Source organism: Anoplopoma fimbria, chromosome 16 (genome assembly GCF_027596085.1).
Source record: "Anoplopoma fimbria isolate UVic2021 breed Golden Eagle Sablefish chromosome 16, Afim_UVic_2022, whole genome shotgun sequence".
Classification (NCBI taxonomy): domain Eukaryota; kingdom Metazoa; phylum Chordata; class Actinopteri; order Perciformes; family Anoplopomatidae; genus Anoplopoma; species Anoplopoma fimbria.
This window is the reverse complement of record NC_072464.1, coordinates 10,155,659-10,177,122: the sequence shown is the minus strand read 5'-3', so window position 1 is coordinate 10,177,122 and position 21,464 is coordinate 10,155,659. Positions and strand designations below refer to the sequence as shown.

Genomic DNA, 21,464 nt, shown 5'->3' with positions numbered 1-21,464 from the left:
GTTTGTATGACTTATGACATACTTTACTATGATTTTTTTATTACATTTTATGACACTACTGCTAACCCCAACTGCATTTTTTAGTTACAATACTATGAATTTTCTTTGACCTACTATACTGACTTTTTTGTTAAATATTATAAATAAAATAAATAAATACTATAGCTTTGACATACTATACTCTTACTTTTTATGACATGATATAGGAAAATAAGGTTTTTGGTCTAGGTCAAAAAGTATTGAATTATTAGTAACAGTAAAAAGCTTCTCACATAAAGATGGATTTGCTGTTTTTATTTACAAGTGCTGAAAAAAATGATATGGGGACAACCAGTGTAAAATCTGTACATAAATTCAGTTGCAGCTTTATTATATACATGAGTACTGAACAGGAACGCGAATACACTCTTTCTGTCATGCATGTAACAGAGTTCAAAACACAGCAAAAGACACGGTGTAAAGATGTCTGATTTAGTTGTAGTCCGTGATGTTTAAGGCTGCTCATTCTCCCAAGGGAAGGTAGGATGGATAACATTGGAGATGACAAACTGCCTTGTGAAAACAAACGGGAAGAAAAGATAAGGAGCACAACAGAAAACGACCCATGACGTAATTCATACACCCTCCAAGACGTTAAACATAATAAGTCATGGGGAGTTATTACAGCAAGTAAGAACACACCAGAATTTTTGGGTAATGGCCCACAAGTCCATACTGACAAAACATCAAGGCAAGATTCAGCACATTTCCCCTGACCGACTGGAAAATGGGGGATAGAATAGAAAAAAATAAATCCCCGACGGGCAAAAAAAAACATTCTATGAAGGGAAGTTAACGGTAAAGTGCATAAAAGCTTAAAATCAAAAAGATGGGGGGGGCCCAAAAATCAAGAGGTACTCCACTAAAACTCGCAACACACAGCTTAACAACTGAGAGAGCAGCTATGGGGATTGTCAGGTCAACTGTCCCTCCAGCTTTGTTCTACGATAGCAGACACACGCTTTTCGTATTCCCGCTTGTTCTCCTGGTACAGCTGAGCTGCCTGGCTGTTGGCTGGACTGTTGGGGTTTGGTTCATCAAGCAAGGACTGGGGGGGGAGAAGATAAAAACTGAAGGTGACTGTTTTAGTGGAAAATAACACCTGCATCAACGCCATTTATCTACTTAGTCACAAGCCTTAACAAATTATAATTTTGTCATTTGGTTTCAATAACATCCAATTTAAACATCTTCAGAATACTTAAGTCAGTAACACCAGAATTTTCCAAATTATCACCTGACTTTTGTAATCACAGAAAATATCTGACTGTAAATCTATAATTTCAGTCTTTCTAGTTTAAAGTAAAAGTTACAGTTTCTCAATGTTAAAGATAGGGTTTGCATTCTCTATTTTGTATCACTGAAAACTGAGTACCATTGGGGGTTTTTTCACCTTTGGTAAGAAGTAAAAGAAGGAGTGCCTGACAGTATAACATATATTTATATCGTTGTCTATTGACATTTTTATACCTGGATAGATGTAAGAATAGAGGACACATCATATGTTGGACTCCAACGATTCTGTAGGATGTCCAAACATATACTGCCATCTGCATAGACTGTGGGAAAAATAAATAAACACAATTAAACACTACCGTAAATAGCAACACTGTAATACGCCGAGGAAAAGACAATAATCTTACCATTTGGATGAAACATCTTTGACACAAATCGTACTGTGGGTGGTTTGTTGGGGTATTCTTCTGTGAACTCTACAATGAGTTTAAATGTACCTGGGACAAAGACGAGACACAAAAACTATTTGTGAATCTATGTAAACATACTCTTAATAAGGGGTTAGGATGTGGTTAAGTATGTTAGAATAGTTTTACATGCAATAAAATGACAACATGCCTTACTAAACAAACAAATCATTCATTAACACAGTGAGATTCTTACCATCCTCAAAGGGAGTTCCTTCGGGGCTGTGAGTGTGAGGTTAGACAAAAAGGTATTTCGTCATTCATTTTGCACTTTATACACACATTTATAAGATCTGTAGTTGGGGGGGAAATAGCTGTGCATCAATGTCTTACCCAAATATGACTGCATTCCACACCATGATGTTGTTTTCAGATGGGGCACCACTGACACCAGCTGGCGGGTCTTCTTGTAGCCTTCATATCAAAAAATAAGGAAAAGGGTTATTGCAGAACCTCTAAATTATACTCTACAAGCAGAAACTAGATTCATTCAGCCAGTTAGGTGAATGCCATAATTGAATGACCACTTTCCTCTGACAATAAGCCACAGCCAAACTCTATATTTGAAATTCGGCGTAACCCTGAGTAGTTTACTACTTGATCTAAGGAGCCTGTTTCAACAGTCTTATCATTGCACTGGCCGAAAAATGTGGTTATGAAAAAGTATTATTTTATTCAGGCTCTATGGTACTGAGTGTCTCATTTACATAGAATTGCTTGATTTCTCCCAATAATAGCTTATCTGGTTGGCACGTAGTTGGCACTTAGAAACAGCTATTTGAGGGGGGGGAATGGAATTAGGGCCAAAAGTTCCATTTACAACCAGGAAAAGCAAGCAAGCTGTGAAAACCGAGTCTGTCTGTCTATCGATTTCCTGTTTCAGTCCTATGGACAGCGTCGTACCTACACACATCTTACACATCCGAAATAACACTGTCCATTCTTAATGGCTAAGCTATAGTCACATGTATCTTGGTAGCCAGTCATTTTGTTGTTTAAACAATGAGCACAAAAAACAGAACAGTCGACGCCTCAGTATTTCCTGTCTCTCTTTTCAAATAAAACTAAACCTTTCTGGCAAGAGTAAACACATTAAAATAATTACTGAGTGATTATATTTTCCCACATTAAACCCTGTTGATGTTTAATATTTTAGCAATTTCGTCTTTTGCCTTGAACAAATATATACATATAACATTAGCAACTAACTGAATTAATCAAGCAATGAATCATGTAAATAATGGGCATTGTAATTTATTTTTAACTACAATGCATCGTCTTAAAAGCATTATCAGCTGAGATCAACATTAAGGTCATTACTAACAGAGACCCTCACATTGTGGCAGCTTCAAGGGGGACTATTAGTAAAAAAAAAAATGTTGTCTTTGTTTTTTTACTGTATCCTAAATTCAACATCTCGTTGTTAACAAAATAAAATGAATTATTCTTCAGGGCATTGTGTAGGTAGTGGAACAAAACTCTCTTATCCTATTGACTGTTAAAATAGGAACAGTGGTGTCAAAGGTCAAAACCTAATTGTTTATCTCTCCCACCTTTTGCAACAAGCCATATAACACACTGTTTGATAGCAGAGCTAATGTTGAAGACGGGTGTAAGGTAGATCAGGTGGCCTTACATCCACGGAGCATTTACGTCAGATACGTTGCATTAAATGTGTTTCGCTCAAGTATAAAATGGCCAACCAGTCACTTATAATGGGCATTTAAATAGCCAGTTTATAGAGTGAACTAGCGGCCGTAAACTGAAACGCTATCCTGCTGTCGTAAACACGTATCAGCCTTACACACACAGGGTATCAGCTAGCAACGTTAGCCTCCAGCTAGCTGTGGTCGAAGCGTTCGCTACAACATTAATGTTATTTCACGTAAACATTCCTGTTATTTTAAAAACACGATACAATACACGGCATTTGCGTTACGTTCATATTTATGATAGAGATCTGCGGATCAATAGGTTGATATATTAGTAAAAAGTATACTGGTTAGCTGTGCCTAGCTAACGTAAGCTAAGCTAATGTTAGCTGTTTTTGACAAATCATAGCCAACCAGCATTAACCCGATCGTTTCTGACCATCAGCTTACCGTTTAAAATCCCTCATAAGTCTCCTTCTGGCCGGGGTTGACATGGTTTACTTGTGAAACACGTATTGATAACCCCAACACGTTAACAGGAGACTGTTTAATCAAAAACGTTGTTTTGTATTTAGGGTGATTTTACACCTTCACAGTCGCCCGACGCTTTCCGTCGTTCTCTGGATAATCCTGACGCGCTAGATAGCCCAGCCAGGTTTACCGGACGATACCACTTTATGCAAAGAGGGGGGACTATTCCGAGTGCCGGGTTGGACAACTTTTATTACATAGCAAAATCAGGAAAGGTATCCGGTGCCTCTCAGGAAAACAATACATTTAGATGTACATTCTGTTGTATATGGGTGAAATACATTTATTTATCACGTTGTTTTATTTAACATTATTTATTTGTCACCCCCATTCGCATTGAGGGTGTTGTCTCCCAAGGGGCGCGTTCACAGTGACGTGGTGTTTGTGCAGCGCTGCTATGACGAAGGTCGCCCCTAGTGACAGATGACTGTTAGAAGAGAACAGCACCACAGCTGAGCCTCTACATGGGCCAAAGTAGGATAGCAGTATCTTAGACCTGTATTCTGGATTAAAGGGGCCAACAAACACTTTGATTAATGCAGTTGGATCATGAATACACATTAACACCAACAAAAAAGCTTTGGCTGTCTGCAGTAATAAGGAGGATCCCAAGGAGGAAGTTTTAAGTTTTGGAATTGGACATTCCTAAATACCACAATTTCTATACAGATAATTCATTATTGCTTAACATGGCATCTAATCAAGGTTATGGATTTATTTCATGTTGTCTATACTGCTGTCCAGAAATAATCTGAATCAAACTTTAACTTTTGCAAAACGGTTTTAATTCTTAATGAGTAGCATGGGTTGTACTTAGATTGTTTTTATTAAAACTAAGAAGCAGGGATTACCCCACTTCTAGATGACAGAAATTAAATGTAAATATTGGCAGAGGTTCAATGCAGATACTTAGTTTAGCATATAACAGACCATAGCATAAAGGAATATAATAATATCTATATACAGCTTAATCAAACTTTAATAATAAGCTACACAAACACTTTCTCTTTAACAACACAAACAAAGAAATACTTCTTAATAAACAATCAGTTACACATTTCGATTAATCCACGACAGGCCTGCCTTTTACAAAAGCAAAAACATATAATTTCAATGAAAAACTGGACCACTCAATGGCTTTAAGGCAAATTAATGCTGGTTTAGGCTTATATGACATTCAGGCAAAAAGGACAGCCTGTTAATGAGTTCCTCTGTGCTTTAGGATCCATGGTAAAGAAGCATGGTGGTGAAGAAGGCATGGTCATAAAACTGCTCTGCTTTCACAGACTTCTGGTGCTCAACCTGGCTGCCGGCATTGCTGTTGTTCTCAGAATAGTCACTGTAAACGAGTTGGCCTTGTTGGATTTCTGCTGATGGGTAACACTCAAATGGTTCGGGTTGATTGTGACCATTTGAGGAAAAATCCTCACCTGCCACTGAAAATGAGAAAAATAGTCAAAGGGCATATATTACTTTGATACAATATTCCTTTTTCTATAAATATAGACAAAAAAACCAAAAACACTGGACTAATTTTGTTTTGCACAACTATTAAAAGGGGACTCGTTATGAGCTGCCAACTACAAATAAGTTAAGAAGCCATTATGGGACTACATTTCAACACACTAGAAAAACGTATCTTTTGCTCACACAAAAAGTTGATCAATAAATTGCAATGAACATTCAAGAGGCTTATGTAAACTCATAAGTTTTGACCTACTGTCTTAAATAGGTCACATCCTGATCCGTGGTAGCTTTGACATACAGTTACTGCTGTATGACACAGTGACCTAGTTCTTTCTCCACAGGGGTATTTAAGCTCCTGCATCAAGTGAAGTAAACCTTAAGTCTTTCAGACGTGTTGGCATGCCATAATCCAAAACCCAACATAACAAGCAGAAGTGATTTAAAGTTTAGTCTAGTGCAATTAGTTTTCATTATATATATTTATATATATTCCACCTTTTTCATGTTTTACAGGAGAGCAAAAATACCATAAGAACAGGACTTGACAGATGCATGAGAACACATCAAGAAAACAAAAGTCCACCAGTCACATGTATAAAATTAATCAACATTTAATGACTTCACACAATCAAGTACAAAGCTAAACCTGCTCAGTACTAAGCATTGGAAGTTCCAAATTGAATGAATATACACTCAAACTTTCTGCCATGTAGGACAAAGTAAACAGAAACCAATTAACATGAAATAGTACTACAAAATACAGAAAGAATACAGAATTTCTGTTACCGGTATCTATAAAATTTGAATAAAGTACATTAAGTTACTGCTTAACTCTTCAATACAGCTCGAGAAATAAGGCCTTTTGCGAATCCATGCAAATTTTCTTGAGCAGTACTGTTTAACTACTGATTGTAAAATGGCCAATTACCAATTTCCAAATCAGACGGGGTATTATCATAACCTACTGATCTGCAAGCGCTTCTAGTTGCCTAACAAACCCTTTGCTTACAGTAAACATTCACCATATTTGAGAATCAAATAAGCACAAAGAAAAAAAAGGAATATGCAAATCTCAAGCCCATGGACCACTATGTCTTAGTACATGACACCTACAAAACACAAAAAAAGCTGCACCGTAAATCGTTTATACTTTACAAGCTACATTCATGTTGGGATATGCTTTGGCATTAGGCAAGTATTAAATACAAAACAGCATCATAAATGTGTGGTAACCGTTAACGTCAGAGGACCATTTCCTCTGTGTATATTAAAGAGTGCTTAGGCACTCGTTTTTATATAAATGTCATTGCCAATCGAGCATCATTTAAAACCAAAGTATACTCAATTGAATTTAATAAACTCAACTTGGGGGAAACATGTTACTAAAGGATCCATCCGATCAATATTAAGATATTCAATCTTACGAGTGTACTCAATTCTCTGATAGAAATGTAAAGAAAGAGAAATTCACAGATGTTCCAAGCACAACAGAAACATCTTCATGACCAATGAAGTTCACCCTTTTGCTATTATGTAACAATGCACAATTTGACACACAATATTGACGACCATGACTTATTTTTCTTCCCTTATGCCAATATGACCTGCATTTGCACGTGTCAAGGGGATGCCAATAAGTTTGCGTTATCTGGGATGCTGCTGTATAATTGTGCAAAACAAAACTCATCCTTCTATCATGAATCTACACAATAAAACAATTACAACAATAATCTGTATATATCTGGACAGATGCATTAAATATAACTGCATAACAAAGAAATCTCAATATTTTTATCCATCCGAGTAGAATTAGGTACATGGAAAAGTAGAAAACACAGCACACATACGGCTATACATCTTTCAAATTTTAGCTTACCACAAAATCAAAACAAGTTTACTCCTTAATGCGTGTGTTATGCAAAAAAACATAGCCAGACGATACTAAAAAGATATACTGCACAAAAGTGTAACATTAGCATGTGGCCACACACTCAAGCCCTCTACAGGTAGGCATAAGAGTTGGTGCATCGACACGGGGTCTGCATTGATGCCACAGTGATGACCTCCAGCTCTTTAGCTGCAGAGCTGGACCTGCCCTGCCCCCCCTGGTCCTCACAATGATCCATGAGCCCCGGCCCTTGTGGTGGTGCAAACCCATTCAGCCCAAATGCAAAGGGTCCTGGCCCACCTGAAGTTACAGTCGCTGCCAACTCCATGTTCATGCTTTCCACCTGGGCCCCTCCAGCTCCACCCAGTGGCCCATTCCCATTAAGCAGTTCTGGTGGCAAGCCCAGACCTAAGAGAATAAGATGCATACACACATAAAGCTAGGAACTTCATTTTTAAACGTGACAGAAACATTAGGCCATGATGAAAGGCCCCATCTGACTCTCATGCTGCTCCTGCATTCATTTAGAAAACAGTGCCGCTATAGAATTAACACTATACTGGATTTTTTTGAATACAAATTTACATATTTGAATTTTAATTATTTACAGTCAAAGCTCCAATTCGTCAAGAAGCCCTTTTCCAAGTTTCCTGTAATGCACTTTTAAGTAATTATGGTTCTGAACATCAAGCCCACATTATTGCAGCAATTTCAGACAAGAATTTGTTAAAAGAAGCCCCATTTTTCCTGTAACACAACCTTACAACACTGCAAATGAATAGCTGTTTTATAACAGAAATCCACCTACAGGTGATGTCTGATGCTAAAATAAATAGCTCATCTGCCGTGAATAGTGGAGGGTAGTAAGTACAGGCCAAGAGGTTTTAAAGTCTACAATTAGGGAACAGGATCCTACATGGGGCAGTCTTGTCTGTGCTCAAAAATGGTGTCATGTTTGGTGCTTTTGTCCATCAAGACGGCATGTGCAGCATTCTTTACATTCATTACTGTAAATGTTCTAGCTGGAGCATGCTGATGCGGTTTTTCCTTTCAAAGACACAGGAAAAAATGTAAATCTAAATGTAACCAAACACAGATACGATGAGCTTAGTGACCTACCGCTAGGTCTAGCCTTCTTCCCTGGGTTTGCTTCCATGCCATCAAACGACCTCTTTCTGTTGGGCACGCCATTGGAGAAGCTGCGTCCCTGGATGATGGGACGAGCGTGGCCCCCGTTCTGGATTGTGCCATTCAGAAAAGTCCCGTTATGGGACTGGGCCATGTTTTGTTGGAAATTCTGGGCATTGGAGAGAATCTCTGCGCACTCCTGGAATCCCTGGGCGTGGGCCAGGTCAGCAGCAGTCAGCCCACTGGCATTCCTCATACTGCACAACGAGAAGGATGAGTGTTAGGGACACTCAGTGTACGATCGATTTACACAAATAAAACACAAACAAAATAAGACACACTCAAGCTCGCGCACACACATACAGACTCATTATGCAAGTATTCACACACACACACAAACAGACAGACACACAGATGTATAGAAATAACCTGTGCTGCTCTACCCCCTCACATCATATTCGTCATCCTCATGAGATGACGACTGATCCGTTTGGATCATTGGCATCTTCCATAAAACTAAAATCTTGACAAAGTTTCCAAATAATAAGGGAAACATGTCTGCTGCTTAAGGACATGATTAAGACAACTGTAGGTATGCACCTGTTTATTCTGATGAAAACCTGAAATAATCCGACAAATGGGTCAGGATGACTGAGATGTTTATATCAAATAATAGTCGAATCCAAAGGAGAATTTTTGTAGGTGATGATAAGAGCTTCATGTCTTCTGCAGGAGAAATGCAACATCAAGGAGGAGTTTTGCAAAAGGGAGAATGGCCTCCGTCTTCTTACATTTTCCACCGGTGATACTGCTCAAGGATTTCTGAAAAGCCGCATCCGGATTCCAACAAAGGATGTAGCCACGTCCCAAATGTAAGATGCAAAATGTAAACCAAGAGTGGCGAAAATAAGCTGTAGTCCGGAAAACAAAAGTGATGACAGAGACTGGCAAGGCAAGATTGTAGAGTTCTTCCAAGACAAGTAGAAGTGTGACCATCCAAAGGAAGTCAGTATGTAAGTTGTATCTTCAGAGGAAACGCCACAGAATAAGTGGCTAAGAGGGATAATCAAACAAGGACAAACTACAACCTGCCATTAGAAATTCAGGAATCCTCTCTTGGGAAGGTGATGCTGTAGTCTTCATTGCGTTTCAAGACAGATGAACAAGAGAATGACAAATAAGAGGAAGAACTTTACTACTCTGGAGGCATTTGTACCACCATTCATTACTCAAATAAGAGTCTTTGCATTGCATACAGTTGTGTTAATCATATCCAGGAGCAGCAGGACTAAGAAGATTTTCTGAGTTCAATAATGAATGAGCAAACAGTGTTGTTTCATAGGTTTTCAATTTTCGGACTTGCACTTGTATGGAAGCAATATCACTGGAAAATAAAACCTCATCAGTCTTATCAATTTAAAAAGGTAGTACTCATTGAATTAAGGATAAACTATGTTTATCAGTGTGTTATGTTAAGCAGTGTGTTGTGTTGTATCTGGCAAAAAAAATTCCAGATACAACGCTTTAAATGTTCTCCTGCTGATGAGAATGTCTGCCAGTCTTCCTCCAACCAAAAGAGGCCTTTTAGCTTAATGATGAGAATCTCTCTCTGCTCTCCGATGGCCAATGACACAACAATGCTGCACTTGTTCTGTGTCTAAATGTCAGCGAACTGCAAAATGAGTTCTCTAAGCAACCAGTCATGTCTTTGTCAAGGAAGAGGGACTCTGGCCCACATCCAAGCTTATATTTACTATTAAAAATGTGACAGAAACAATGAAAACTTTACCATCTGCAGTGTGTTTCATATACATATCCTTGTAGAAGAGAATGGGTCACATCTATTTTTACTAAAGAAAAAATTGGCATACTTAGTGGCTGCTTTATGACCTATATGATTAAACAATACTACTATAAACACTGTTTATAACTATTTACTGTTAACTGAAAACAAAGTGATATTGACTTCCACACAATGAATGAAATTTAAAGTACGCAGTTACTGTTTGGCCATTCATTTTGTTTAAAATTTGTTCTCTCTGCATATTTATCTAAACAGTTGTGCAAAAAAGAAACATTACAAGAGCTAGTGCACATAACAAACATTTGATAAAGAATTTAAGATTGAAAAAAACATGAAAAAAATGAAAATCACACAATAACTTGTTGCACATTACCCGTCCCCTTCAAAATTAACGCTTCCAAAGGATTATTCCAAAATATTAAATTTATGACAGAAATCATGTTATAGTAAGGTAGATGGATTGGTCTCACTCAAAGAAATATTTTTCTAAATGTCAAACATTTCAAACTTTTTTTTTTTTTTTTTTTTTTTAAAGTCAACTAGGTACGATAAAAAAAATGTCTTATACAAAAAAAGTTAACTGAGCAAACCAGTATGGACAAAAGGCTCAAATGAATTAATTTAAGCAAAGTAAACTTTAAGGAATTCACAGCATTATTGTGTCCTTTAAGCAATAGTCAGATACTGTAAATTACATTTATTGTAATTCTTTCCTTGTTAAATGCTCCTTCACAAAGTACTTGTAATACTTGTCCAGAGGAAGTCCAGTGCTTTAGTCTGCAGCCTCCGGAGCCAAATGTTTGCTGAAATCCCATCAAACCTTCCCATCTCCACAACTCTGGCTTTTTCGTTTTTTTTTTTAAAGCGTAAAAGAAATTGATACGGCGGGTGACTGTTAAATCTACCCATCATTTTAGGATTTTAGGGAGATAAGATCACCGAAAAAGCACTCATAGAGACATATTTTGCTTATTCCAGACTTGTTTAAAAGTTGGATAAAAAAATAAAGCAAGGAGGGTTTCAAGTGCTGTAGCCTTTTAACAGATGTTACAACATAGTTTATGTTTTGGATCCAGAAAAAGACAAGCTGGGCAACCAGTAAACTCTGATTTGAGCACTCAGATTCTCCTTAAATCAGATGGAAATTAAAATAAACTATTTTCTTTCCTAAAGAAATCCCTGTTACTCACAACATTCCTTTAGTGAGACCTGACATCTACAGTCAGCACTGATCCAAAAAATGGATAACAGAGTACGTATTAGCCCTGGTTTGGTATGGAAATTTAAAAAGGAAGCGTTAATTCTTTGTAAATGCCTGGTATGCTTTGCTTTCCCGTCCTAAGCACTCAATATGTGTCTTCTCTAACTATCGTCTAACCTTCCAGAGGCAACCTATTATCATGCTACATGTTGACATGGGACTCACGTGATTAAACCTGTCCATATTAAGGGCTCCTATGGTTAGTTCACAAAATAAAAAACAAAATCATAAAATAATAACAAAAAGTCTAGATACAGGAACAATCATGGATAATAAGCAAAGCATGCAGGTCTAAAACTTATGTTTTGATTCATAAAAACCTAGCATTAAAACCAATCACCGCAAGAAATACCTCAACAGTTTGCCAGTGTGTAGATAGGAAGCGATAGTGAGAACACTCAATGCCACAACAGTGCGGCTATCCCAGGGAACGGGGCAGACTCAGCAGTGTCTATTCTTCCCCTTTCTAGGATTACTTGAAAAAACCAAGTCATTTCCAATTCAATGGCTGCAAAACATTAAGACGTACGGTTCTGTTTCAGTATAGAAAACTTTTTTGAAAACTTGTCACTTTCATAAAGGAAAAGGTGACAAAGATCAGATGTCAAAACAGACTATGATATTGTATAGGGTTAATACTGTGACATACAAAAGAAAACATTTCTGTGTATGAAGTAAAATATTTGATACAGTGAAATGACAGTGAATAACCATTGCAACAGGATGATTGTTAGCATTACACAGTTCAGTACATGATGGTATGCAAATCTAACCCATCTAACTCAGCTGCTCTACGCTTTTCTGTCACTGCATTAATCTCATCACTGGCAACCTCGAAACACATTCCTATCTGCTGCTAGCTTGCTAATGGACCACCTTACCTCTTTGAGGCTCATGACAAATAGTAAATAACCTGTTTTTAATGATGACACTTTTTAGAAATTAGAAAAAGGTTACTTCTTTTCTCTGTTTTAAGGGTTGAGTTAAGCTAATTTTGTTTATCATTATATTCCTAGTGTTTTGTTTAAGAAAACGTTTATCCATGTAAAGTTTTTTGTTAGGTCTTTAATTAAGACACAAGGGCTGAGAACATTGGTTTTAACACAAGTATTTTGTCTAATTTGAATGTTAATGGAGAGTCGAGAAGCAAATTGGGCAAATGAGACCAGTTTCTTCAAGGCCGGGTAAGAGCAAAAGACTGTTCCGGTCATACCGAAATAAAACAATTCAGATGTAGCACAATGGAAAATTCTTCTCACTTTGTGAAGACAAAATAAGCATCGTGCAAGGATGAGCGCACTTTCCTCTTCTCTCATTCAAACACATGTATCCCTTCGACCGGATCCAGGACTCTCCAGAGCAGGCATGTGCAAGGAAATGTCCCTGAGTAAATATGAATAGGGGTATTATTTCAAAGGACATGGGTAAGTTGGCTTTAGGGAACAGGAAAATGAACCCAACTATGATACTAATGGTATATTAAAAACCCCAAGTTCCAGTTGATCTCATATTTAGTTCTTTGTAGCCAACATTTCATGAAAAGGAATGAAAGCCTTTGAGGGTGCAAGCTTCAGTTCATATTTTGGACGATAAAGTGTGTCCAAATATTTTATAATACACCAGACTGAGGTATCTGGCCCCTGACTCAAAACCAAAGTCAGCCATCGGGTGCTGCTGGGCGATTAGTGAACATCTGAAGCATCGAATTTTCATGGCGCTTGGAACCACAGTCAGCCCTCCACAGCAGCCATTTAGCAAACTGAGTGTCAGTGGTGGGAGCAGATGGTGAGGGAGCTCTCTGATATGCATTTCTGCCTAATGAATCAGAGATGGATCCATTAAGAGATGTTTCTTCTGTGAACCCCCCCCCCTTCTTCTTTTCTTCTTCCATAGCAAAAGGCTGACTATGCCAGTGCAAAGAAAAATAGGAAAAGTAACAGCTGCAAAGTGTTGTAAAACATATTGTGCCCATGCAGTTTAGGTGTATAGACAGGATAATTGTCTCCTCCCAAGAAGGCACGGACCAGAGGGCCAGCTGGCCGGTTGTAGTCTCTGAGGTGGATTCTAGAGCAACAGCAGATGTGAGGTGATGCAAAGTATTTGATCAGAAGACGACGGCTCTTCACAAAAATAACTCAAGCCGTTTTTCAGCAAGAAAAATGATGTGATAATAGCAAGGATTCAAATGTTACTGACACAAAGTTCAGTGTCCCAACTTTTAATGTGATGCAGAGAATTATATTTGTGTAAAGCAACACGTATAGTAGAGTCACTGTTGAAGGTTATATTTTGAGGGGTTTTTTTGTTTTGATTTTAAATTTAAACGACGCAAGTGTTTTATGGATGGCTATGTGAGTTTCAATAAAGAAATTGTTAAACTCCACGCAATGGATCAAGAACTACAAATGGTAGTACTTCACTGGAGTTTATATACTGAAACACTGGAGAAACAGACTCTATTACTAGGTTCTATTTACGGGACTCAGACCATCTATATAGCAGCAAACAACTAATTGCATTGGAAAGATATAGTGGAGTAATGGGCTACCTAAGAAGAGAATGAAGTCGCTCTCCCTGTGTGTGTGTGTTGTAATCAGAGCTTCTCTGTGCTTTGTTTACAAAGCTCTATCTGCTGTACAAGCATTTTAGTTTACGTGAGTCTCTCTACTAGGGTTTCCCCCGTTGCAATTGTTATGCATAATAGTGCTGTTATCAGCCGTCTCCATATTGAGAGATGCATGGAGGCTATAGATATGCATGTAATAAAGGAAATAGTCCTTAAATGCGGAAATGGTTTAGCATTTTTGCACTTACTGTCAGTTTTTTGTTTTTTTAATGGATCCTCTTTTTTATTTTTTTTGTTAGATGCCTGAAATAAGGTTTGTGGATAACATAACTTTAGAGATTTAAACTTTTTGTTCTACTACATAAATACGTCTGTCAATGGTCCTTTTGGGAATTTTGAAGCTTTTACGGGTCTTAAAAAAAATGCCATTGCAAACAGGTGACTAAATCTGACAACTAAACATCATCACAGCAATCCCTGGTCTGCTTTCAGCTTAGTGATGTGGATGTTGAAGTCATACAACCGTGGAGTGGTGGAGTTAGTTTATAGTCTAACGTGGAGGCATTTTTCTTCGATGAAACGTATGGCCAGCAAACTGACAAGAGATCTTGAGAAAGAAGGTTGAGAGCATGGTGTGTGTACAATTTGTACATAAAGTCTTCATAAAATGATATTCCATAGTATTTCTTACCATGCCTAAAGACACATGTATGACATTCAAGTAATAACATGTTATCAATCCAAACGGACATTTTCATTTCTATTTTAATTGAAATATTATCAGTTTTTTGTTTCAGTACTATTTAGCATTCAACTTTTGTTTGGCTTGAATTAATCTTTTTTGTGTTAAGTTAGACCCCTTATTCACATTATTAGTAAGAAAATATAAGTGAGACATTTTAACTTTATTGGTAACAACATTTGACAACAACTTATTTTGAAGTTAGTCTAAAGAGATTTTGTCATGAGCCTCATTCCCACCCAGTGTGCCTCTTAGTTTCCCTCCCAGTTGTGCCTTTATACATTTCTGGGTTATAAAATCAAAAAAAAAAAATGACCTGATAATAAACTGAACTAAATGCATTATCTGAAATCTGTAGGAGGGGGAAAAAAAAAATTCACTCAACATTTTCATCATAAATATTATTTGTCAGCTGATAACCAAATGCACATTACAAGACCTCAATAAGAACTGAGGCATTTATTATATATGCCTACATGAACACATTGGCTTTAATTTGTTGAAACGGACAAATCAACCAGGAGTTTCAAGGAAAATTAAGGTTCAACTAATGTATATAAATTAAATCACCTTGGTTAACAGTCTGACTGACAAAATCAACGTGCCTCAGCTGTCAGGATCAACTAACCTGTATGAATATTTATGACAAATACCAGTTCATTCATTTCTTCTTGGTGTTCTTATGAAACAGGGTATGTAACAAAACAAGGTTACACATGCGTGTTTCATGTTAGCATTGTTTGCTTTTGTTATTGGAACCAGAGATAACTGGACATTCATTCAATGATCATCCTCATTCTAACAAGTGCCTAACATGTAGAGTCAAAATTCACAATGGAATGTATTATTAATCATCATCATCATTTGCTGAACTCAGATATAAAAGATCACATTTTTTGTAAAACCCCTGGTTGGTTTGAGTTTCTAGAGTCAATCATCAGAAAAAAAGGCATAAAGCTTGTTGCAGAGAATGAAACTGCAAGTAAAACAATAGGTGGGCTGAGAAAGACAAAATGGCTCATTTAATTAGGAATCTTTCATTTAAATATGCTGAAACATTCAATGTCAGCTTCCTAGAATACGTTATTATATAGTTACTCTAGTCAAACAAAACAGACTATTTGTTAAACTATGAACAATTATGAGTAATAAGCAGCTCAAAAAGTAATGTTTGTATACTTGAATAAAAAAAATGCAGTAAGTAAATTAAAATTGCATTGAGTTGACTGTACCTGACCTTGGGACATTATAACTATCAGTTGAGACTATGAGTTGAGACGTGCAAGGCGACACAAGAGTAACACAATCATTTGTGATTGTTTGTCTCCCTACAGGTCTTACAATATCTGAATTTAAGAAACAAGAGATGGGTGTTGTCTCTTTTGCTCATGTGTCAATATGCAACAAACAATAACAATGTATTCTATAAATAAAAAGCACACAAGGCTCGGCTACCTAAAAAGGTGTGGCTAGGCATTACATTTATGGTGATGATATATCCACTTCCTTAATGCAAATGTATTGTCTTTATAATCTAGTTTATGTATTTTTGTTTACCTTGTCAATACCAAGAGCTTCTTTATAGCAAATAACACCTGTACTTCCAGTTTTTTTTGCAGTTTCCTAAAATGTAAAGATTGTAACCAATTATGTATGATTTATGCATTTTCATTCTATGCAACAGAATCATAGCCTTTTCATACAAACAGTAAGAGGGTTTAAGAAAAAGAGGTAATGTGCATTTGGTTATCCAGTCAAGCTGCATATAAGACACTAACCAAAACAAATATTAAAAGAAAATCACACTCTAGATTTAACAAAGATCATGCAATATGGCCTACTATATTAAGACAGTTTATCAACCTTTACATTAAGTTGTCCTCTTGTACGCTTAATAATTTTGCTGGATTTACAAAAGTGATACCTAATATCAAAAGTCACTGCGCCGAGTTAATTATCACATTTTATTAAATTTAACTATTCCTGAAATCACAAATATAATATCAAAGTGTCTATTGAAAATTAATGAAAGGTACTTAATTCCTAGGAACCCAATATGTCTTTGCCAATATTATTACATAGAGGTCAACTTAATGTGAATTGTTGCAATGATAAACAACAATTTCAAGGAATAACAAAATATGTAACGTTTTCAAGGGAGCACCACCAACTCTGCTGATATTCTAAAATCTTAAGCTGGACTGGTTAAAGAATTATCCTCATTTTGTCACGTAAACTTTAGCATTCTGCAACAAAATTAAAATTGCAAGCTAACTAAAAGTCTAATCTTAAATTACAATTCCCAGCTATTTAATAAGATGCATACATTCATTAACTAAAACCCACTGGAGGAAGAAACAATTCTTTGGTGTAAAAATTAAACACCTGAATTGAACACACAATAACAGGACAAGGTGGTGCTTTGTTGTAAAGATCTTTAAAAGACTAAGTCTTCACTTCTCTTGAAAGTTATGTTGATATTTAAAAAAATATGCCCAGCACTGTTTACAGTTATGCATACTGAACAGTCTCAAGTAAATTAGAATGAAGCTAGTATTTAATAGTGCAGCTTCCTTCTGGCTGTGTGTGTGTGTGTGTGTAGCACAGCTAAAGTATCCAAATGTAGAGTTTCAGGTTATTTTATTTGCATGTATCACAAATTGATAACTTGTTTAATCTAATGTCAGACCTGTAAAGGTAATTTGCAGATCCTCTGCATTGAAATCTAGCATTTAAATGTCATCACTGGTAGGATTTGAGTTTGGTGGCGATCCCTTGCAAAGGTGTAACTGAGATGTTAGATAGTACAGAAGAAAAGAAATGAAGACACAGATCCGATTACAGGACTTACTCAGCTTTCGCTCCCTGAATCAAGAGAGCGTTGATGCACTCCAGACTGCCCGCACGAGCAGCCTTGTGGATGGGCGACTCGCCCACATAGTCCTGGGCGATGACAAAAGACAGCAGTTGCACATAAAAGAAACATGACTGTATTGTGCACAAGAACAGTGGTCGGAGCCAAACACTGTTTTTAGATTCATTACCCGATTATGTTTGTGTGAGTATGTTTCTATCAAATATAACCCTCCCTTACTGCCTTTAAAAAAAACAGAGAGGTGTAACAGGGCGTAACTCTGCAGGGCAGAGCCTGACCTTTTTAACCAGACTACACCACCGCCCACACACATTAGTAGGAGTGCCGAGGGGAGGGAGGGAGAGAGGGAGAGGAGAGAGGGGGGCGGGGGGGAGAGAGAGAGAGAGAGAGAGAGAGAGAGAGAGAGAGAGAATAAACATACACCAGAAGGCTTTTTTGAACCACAATGTAATGTCGGACAGATGGGAGGGATTTTGAAATATTAGGAATATAAGAGGTAAGGTCACAAATTGTAGTTTCCCTAGGTGTAAATCTCAACATATGCTGGTCAAATTCAAAGCCAATTGAAAGAAATGGGATTCATGACGACGACAACCTGTTATGTAATCGTGACCTACTAATCTTCTATCTCCCAGCAGTGCAGCTGAGCTTAAAATATACCCCTGGTACAGGAGTCTGCATGAAAATACATGGGAGAGGAAGCAGACTAAAAATAACGAGTGACGAGTAAAACACATGATGGTCTGAGAACAAATACATTCTCTGAAAATGTGATAACCATCAAGTAAATATACATCCGCTCCAGGGATAAGTAGCATCAGTAGACTCCAAGGGTCATGACCCCACTTTAGAGTGATCCTTTCTTGATGGGATCAGTCTGAGTTCAACCTCTCACACATGTGTACCTCCAGCCAGAATACATTTGAGGAGTTTTATTTGTTACGTAAAAGTAATTTGTTGTTAAATGTCGAGTCTCATATAGTCTACAGTCTCTTTTTAATGTGCTGCTTTGCTTGTAGCATTGTCAGTATACTTTGTAAAAAAAAAAAATCATGTTTAATTGCATCTCTCCAGGAAATGTCAAAGTTCTGGTAAACTTGCTTGACAACTTGGGCGATTTTCAAAGTGCCAAAGTGAACAGATACATTCCCCCGGTGTACAGAATGCGGACGTGTGTTTGGTGTGCATCTGATGTCGTACCTGTCTGTTAATATCTGCACCAGCTTGGAGTAGCCATAACAAGCACTCAGGGTGGCCCCCAAATGCAGCAATGTGAATGGGCGTCTGTGCAAACCTGGAGGTCACCGCATTCACCCCACAGCCCACCTGAACCAGACGCATCACACACTCCAGCTGTGGAGACACAAGGGCAGAGCATGGAAAGTCAGACGGATAATAAAGTAGGTGCAGTAGTTCATTCATTCCTTGCTTGCTTGCTTTCCAGGAAGACATTGGGCAGGTATAGACAAGTGTAGCAAATAACCTGGTTAGAGGCAAATATGCAACACTATCACCTGGCCTGGCCTGAGTCTACATAGCTGTTGGCATGCATTCAATTTCTGTTCAAACTGTTGGCCCAACCCTCCCAAGGAGTACGTTAGTGAGTAAAACAATCCCGAGCATGGCTATTGTTTATTTATTAATGAGGCCACTTCGTTAGAATCGAGTCAGTTACCGTAAACATGTTTTAAAAATAACTTCAAAAAGATTTAGACAATATTTTAATAAGTTTACTTTCCATTGATAGTGTTGTGCTCACATGTCATGTAGTTTTAACCGATTCAACGTTAAGTGTGTATTAACGTCAGTAACGGTTAAATTCATTTTCGTCAGTTAACCAACGTTTCCCTAACGTTCCTTTGTCAACGGCTCATCTAACGGCTGTTAAAATGGTTCCCGCTCGACGTAAGCTTTTTTTTTTAAATTTTTAATTTTATCGCCGAACATTAACATGACTTAACTATACTGAGAGCGTTATTCTACCTAGAATGTATAATGTATAATTGTACAGTAAAATAATTGTCCGTCAGATAAGAGAACGGCATCAACGTTTACGGTCCATTGTCTGCCACCAGTTAACGACGGCCGCTCTCAGAGTCTCCTCCGCGGGCTTCAACGGTTAACTACGTCAGGGCAGCAGGAGGAAATGGTCGAGGAGAGGATCGTAATGTCGGAGGCTGTTGCCGCTTCTTTCTGACCACCCAACAAAAAAAAAAAAAAAAAAAAAAAAATGTTCCGTTTAAGGAAATCTTGTCCGCTAAACGGCCAGCTGAGCGTCGGCGCTACCTTTCCGAAATGAGCGGCCCAGTGTACGGGCGTCCAGCCGTAGAAGGTGTCCTCCACCGCGAGGTCAGCCGGGCTGGAGACGCACTGAAGGAGGGAGCACAAGGCACCGACGTCTCCATCCCTGCACGCCCGATGGAGAGGGAAGCGGCTGTTCAGCACCTCCTCGCTCGAGAACCCAGACTCCAAACCCACCGACATTGTAGCGAAGCTGCTGAGTAACACCTAAATACTTTAATATAGACAACAACAACAACAACGGCTCTCTATTGTTTAGTTATTCTCGCTGATGATGCCTGTGATTCCCGACACGCGCCACTCTGGCTGTGTGTGTTTCTGCCTGACAACACAAAGCTCTCAGCAGGCAGCGCAGAGCACGCGTCGGGTGAAACTTGAGAAACGCGGGTGGAACGTAAACTGCGGACTGGATTTCACGTTCCAGTTCACATTTCACATTGGAGTTCTCTTCTTCTTCTTCTTCTTCTTCTTCTTCTTCTTCTTCTCCCTCTTGTGTTACTAGGAGCCGTGTCGCCACCCGCTGGACGGGAGTAGACTTCTCTCGCTCTCTCTCTCTCTCTCTGTGTGTGTGTGTGTGTGTGTGTGTGTGTGTGTGTGTGTGTGTGTGTGTGTGTGTGTGTGTGTGTGTGTGTGTGTGTGTGTGTGTGTGTGTGTGTGTGTGTGTGTGTGTGTGTGTGTGTGTGTGTGTGTGTGTGTGTGTGTGTGTGTGTGTGTGTGTGTGTGTGTGTGTGTGTGTGTTTGTTTGACTAGAATATGCGTTCGTATTTTGACCACCAGGGGGCAGAAGAACATCAAAGATAAACTGACATAAAACTTGTTTTGTTTTCCAACCAGGAAGATCAGGCCCCAGAAGTCCAGTGGCTCTTAAAGCTCCAGGCCTTATCTGTGTCAACTGGTCGATGCTTTTTTAAATGTAATATTTGTTACTGAATAGTGAAATACTGAAATGTGCTGACATAATAAGCTTCACATCTCTTTTCAAATGTTTAAATGATCGCATGCACATATTGAGCATTGAAAGCACTGTTGGTTACTTTAATTGTTCCTCTTGTCCATATGCACTCTTAATTAGTTTTCATTTTTGGTTCCAAATTACAAAAACTTAACTCTAAAGGAAATTGAGGACTAAAGGTTTAAAAGTGTTATGTTTCTTATTAGCACCACCAGATGGAAGTATAGAACAAGAAATGGACAACCACATGCAGGCTCTGGCCAGTGTAGACAGGGTTATACAGAATATGTACTTTTTAAATGTAATACGCATTTGTATTACTTATTTAAATTAGGTTTATTTTCACACAAATCTATCAACAGTACAGGATAAACTGTTTTGGTAGACAGAACTGTTCTCTTAGTGAAGTATTGTTTCTTTACAATAAAGGGAGATGTTGATTATAGAAGGTCACCATAACGTATGATGTGGTGGTTTCCCTCCCGAGCTTTAAGAAGCCAATTATGGATCAATACCAATCAATATCAGCAGTCTTAGATTTAGGTCTTTCGTGGA

At 38.0% G+C, this 21,464-nt stretch overlaps 2 protein-coding genes across 2 annotated transcripts; both read right to left on the bottom strand.

Annotated features, from left to right (window-relative positions):
* Positions 1-285: 285 nt before the first annotated feature.
* On the bottom strand, positions 286-4,028 carry ube2al (ubiquitin conjugating enzyme E2 A, like). The gene is made up of 6 exons (XM_054615239.1): positions 3,845-4,028; positions 2,076-2,156; positions 1,939-1,964; positions 1,683-1,772; positions 1,510-1,598; positions 286-1,087 (listed from the first exon to the last, which is right to left on the bottom strand). The coding sequence occupies exons 1-6, from the start codon at positions 3,886-3,888 to the stop codon at positions 959-961; spliced, it is 459 nt and encodes a 152-aa protein (XP_054471214.1). The 5' UTR covers positions 3,889-4,028; the 3' UTR covers positions 286-958.
* A 76-nt stretch (positions 4,029-4,104) lies between these two features.
* Positions 4,105-20,310, bottom strand: ankrd10b (ankyrin repeat domain 10b). The gene is made up of 6 exons (XM_054615306.1): positions 19,943-20,310; positions 18,857-19,009; positions 17,633-17,724; positions 8,400-8,665; positions 7,581-7,688; positions 4,105-5,361 (listed from the first exon to the last, which is right to left on the bottom strand). Exons 1-6 carry the CDS (start codon positions 20,138-20,140, stop codon positions 5,144-5,146), a joined length of 1,035 nt encoding a protein of 344 aa, XP_054471281.1. The 5' UTR covers positions 20,141-20,310; the 3' UTR covers positions 4,105-5,143.
* Positions 20,311-21,464: the final 1,154 nt, after the last annotated feature.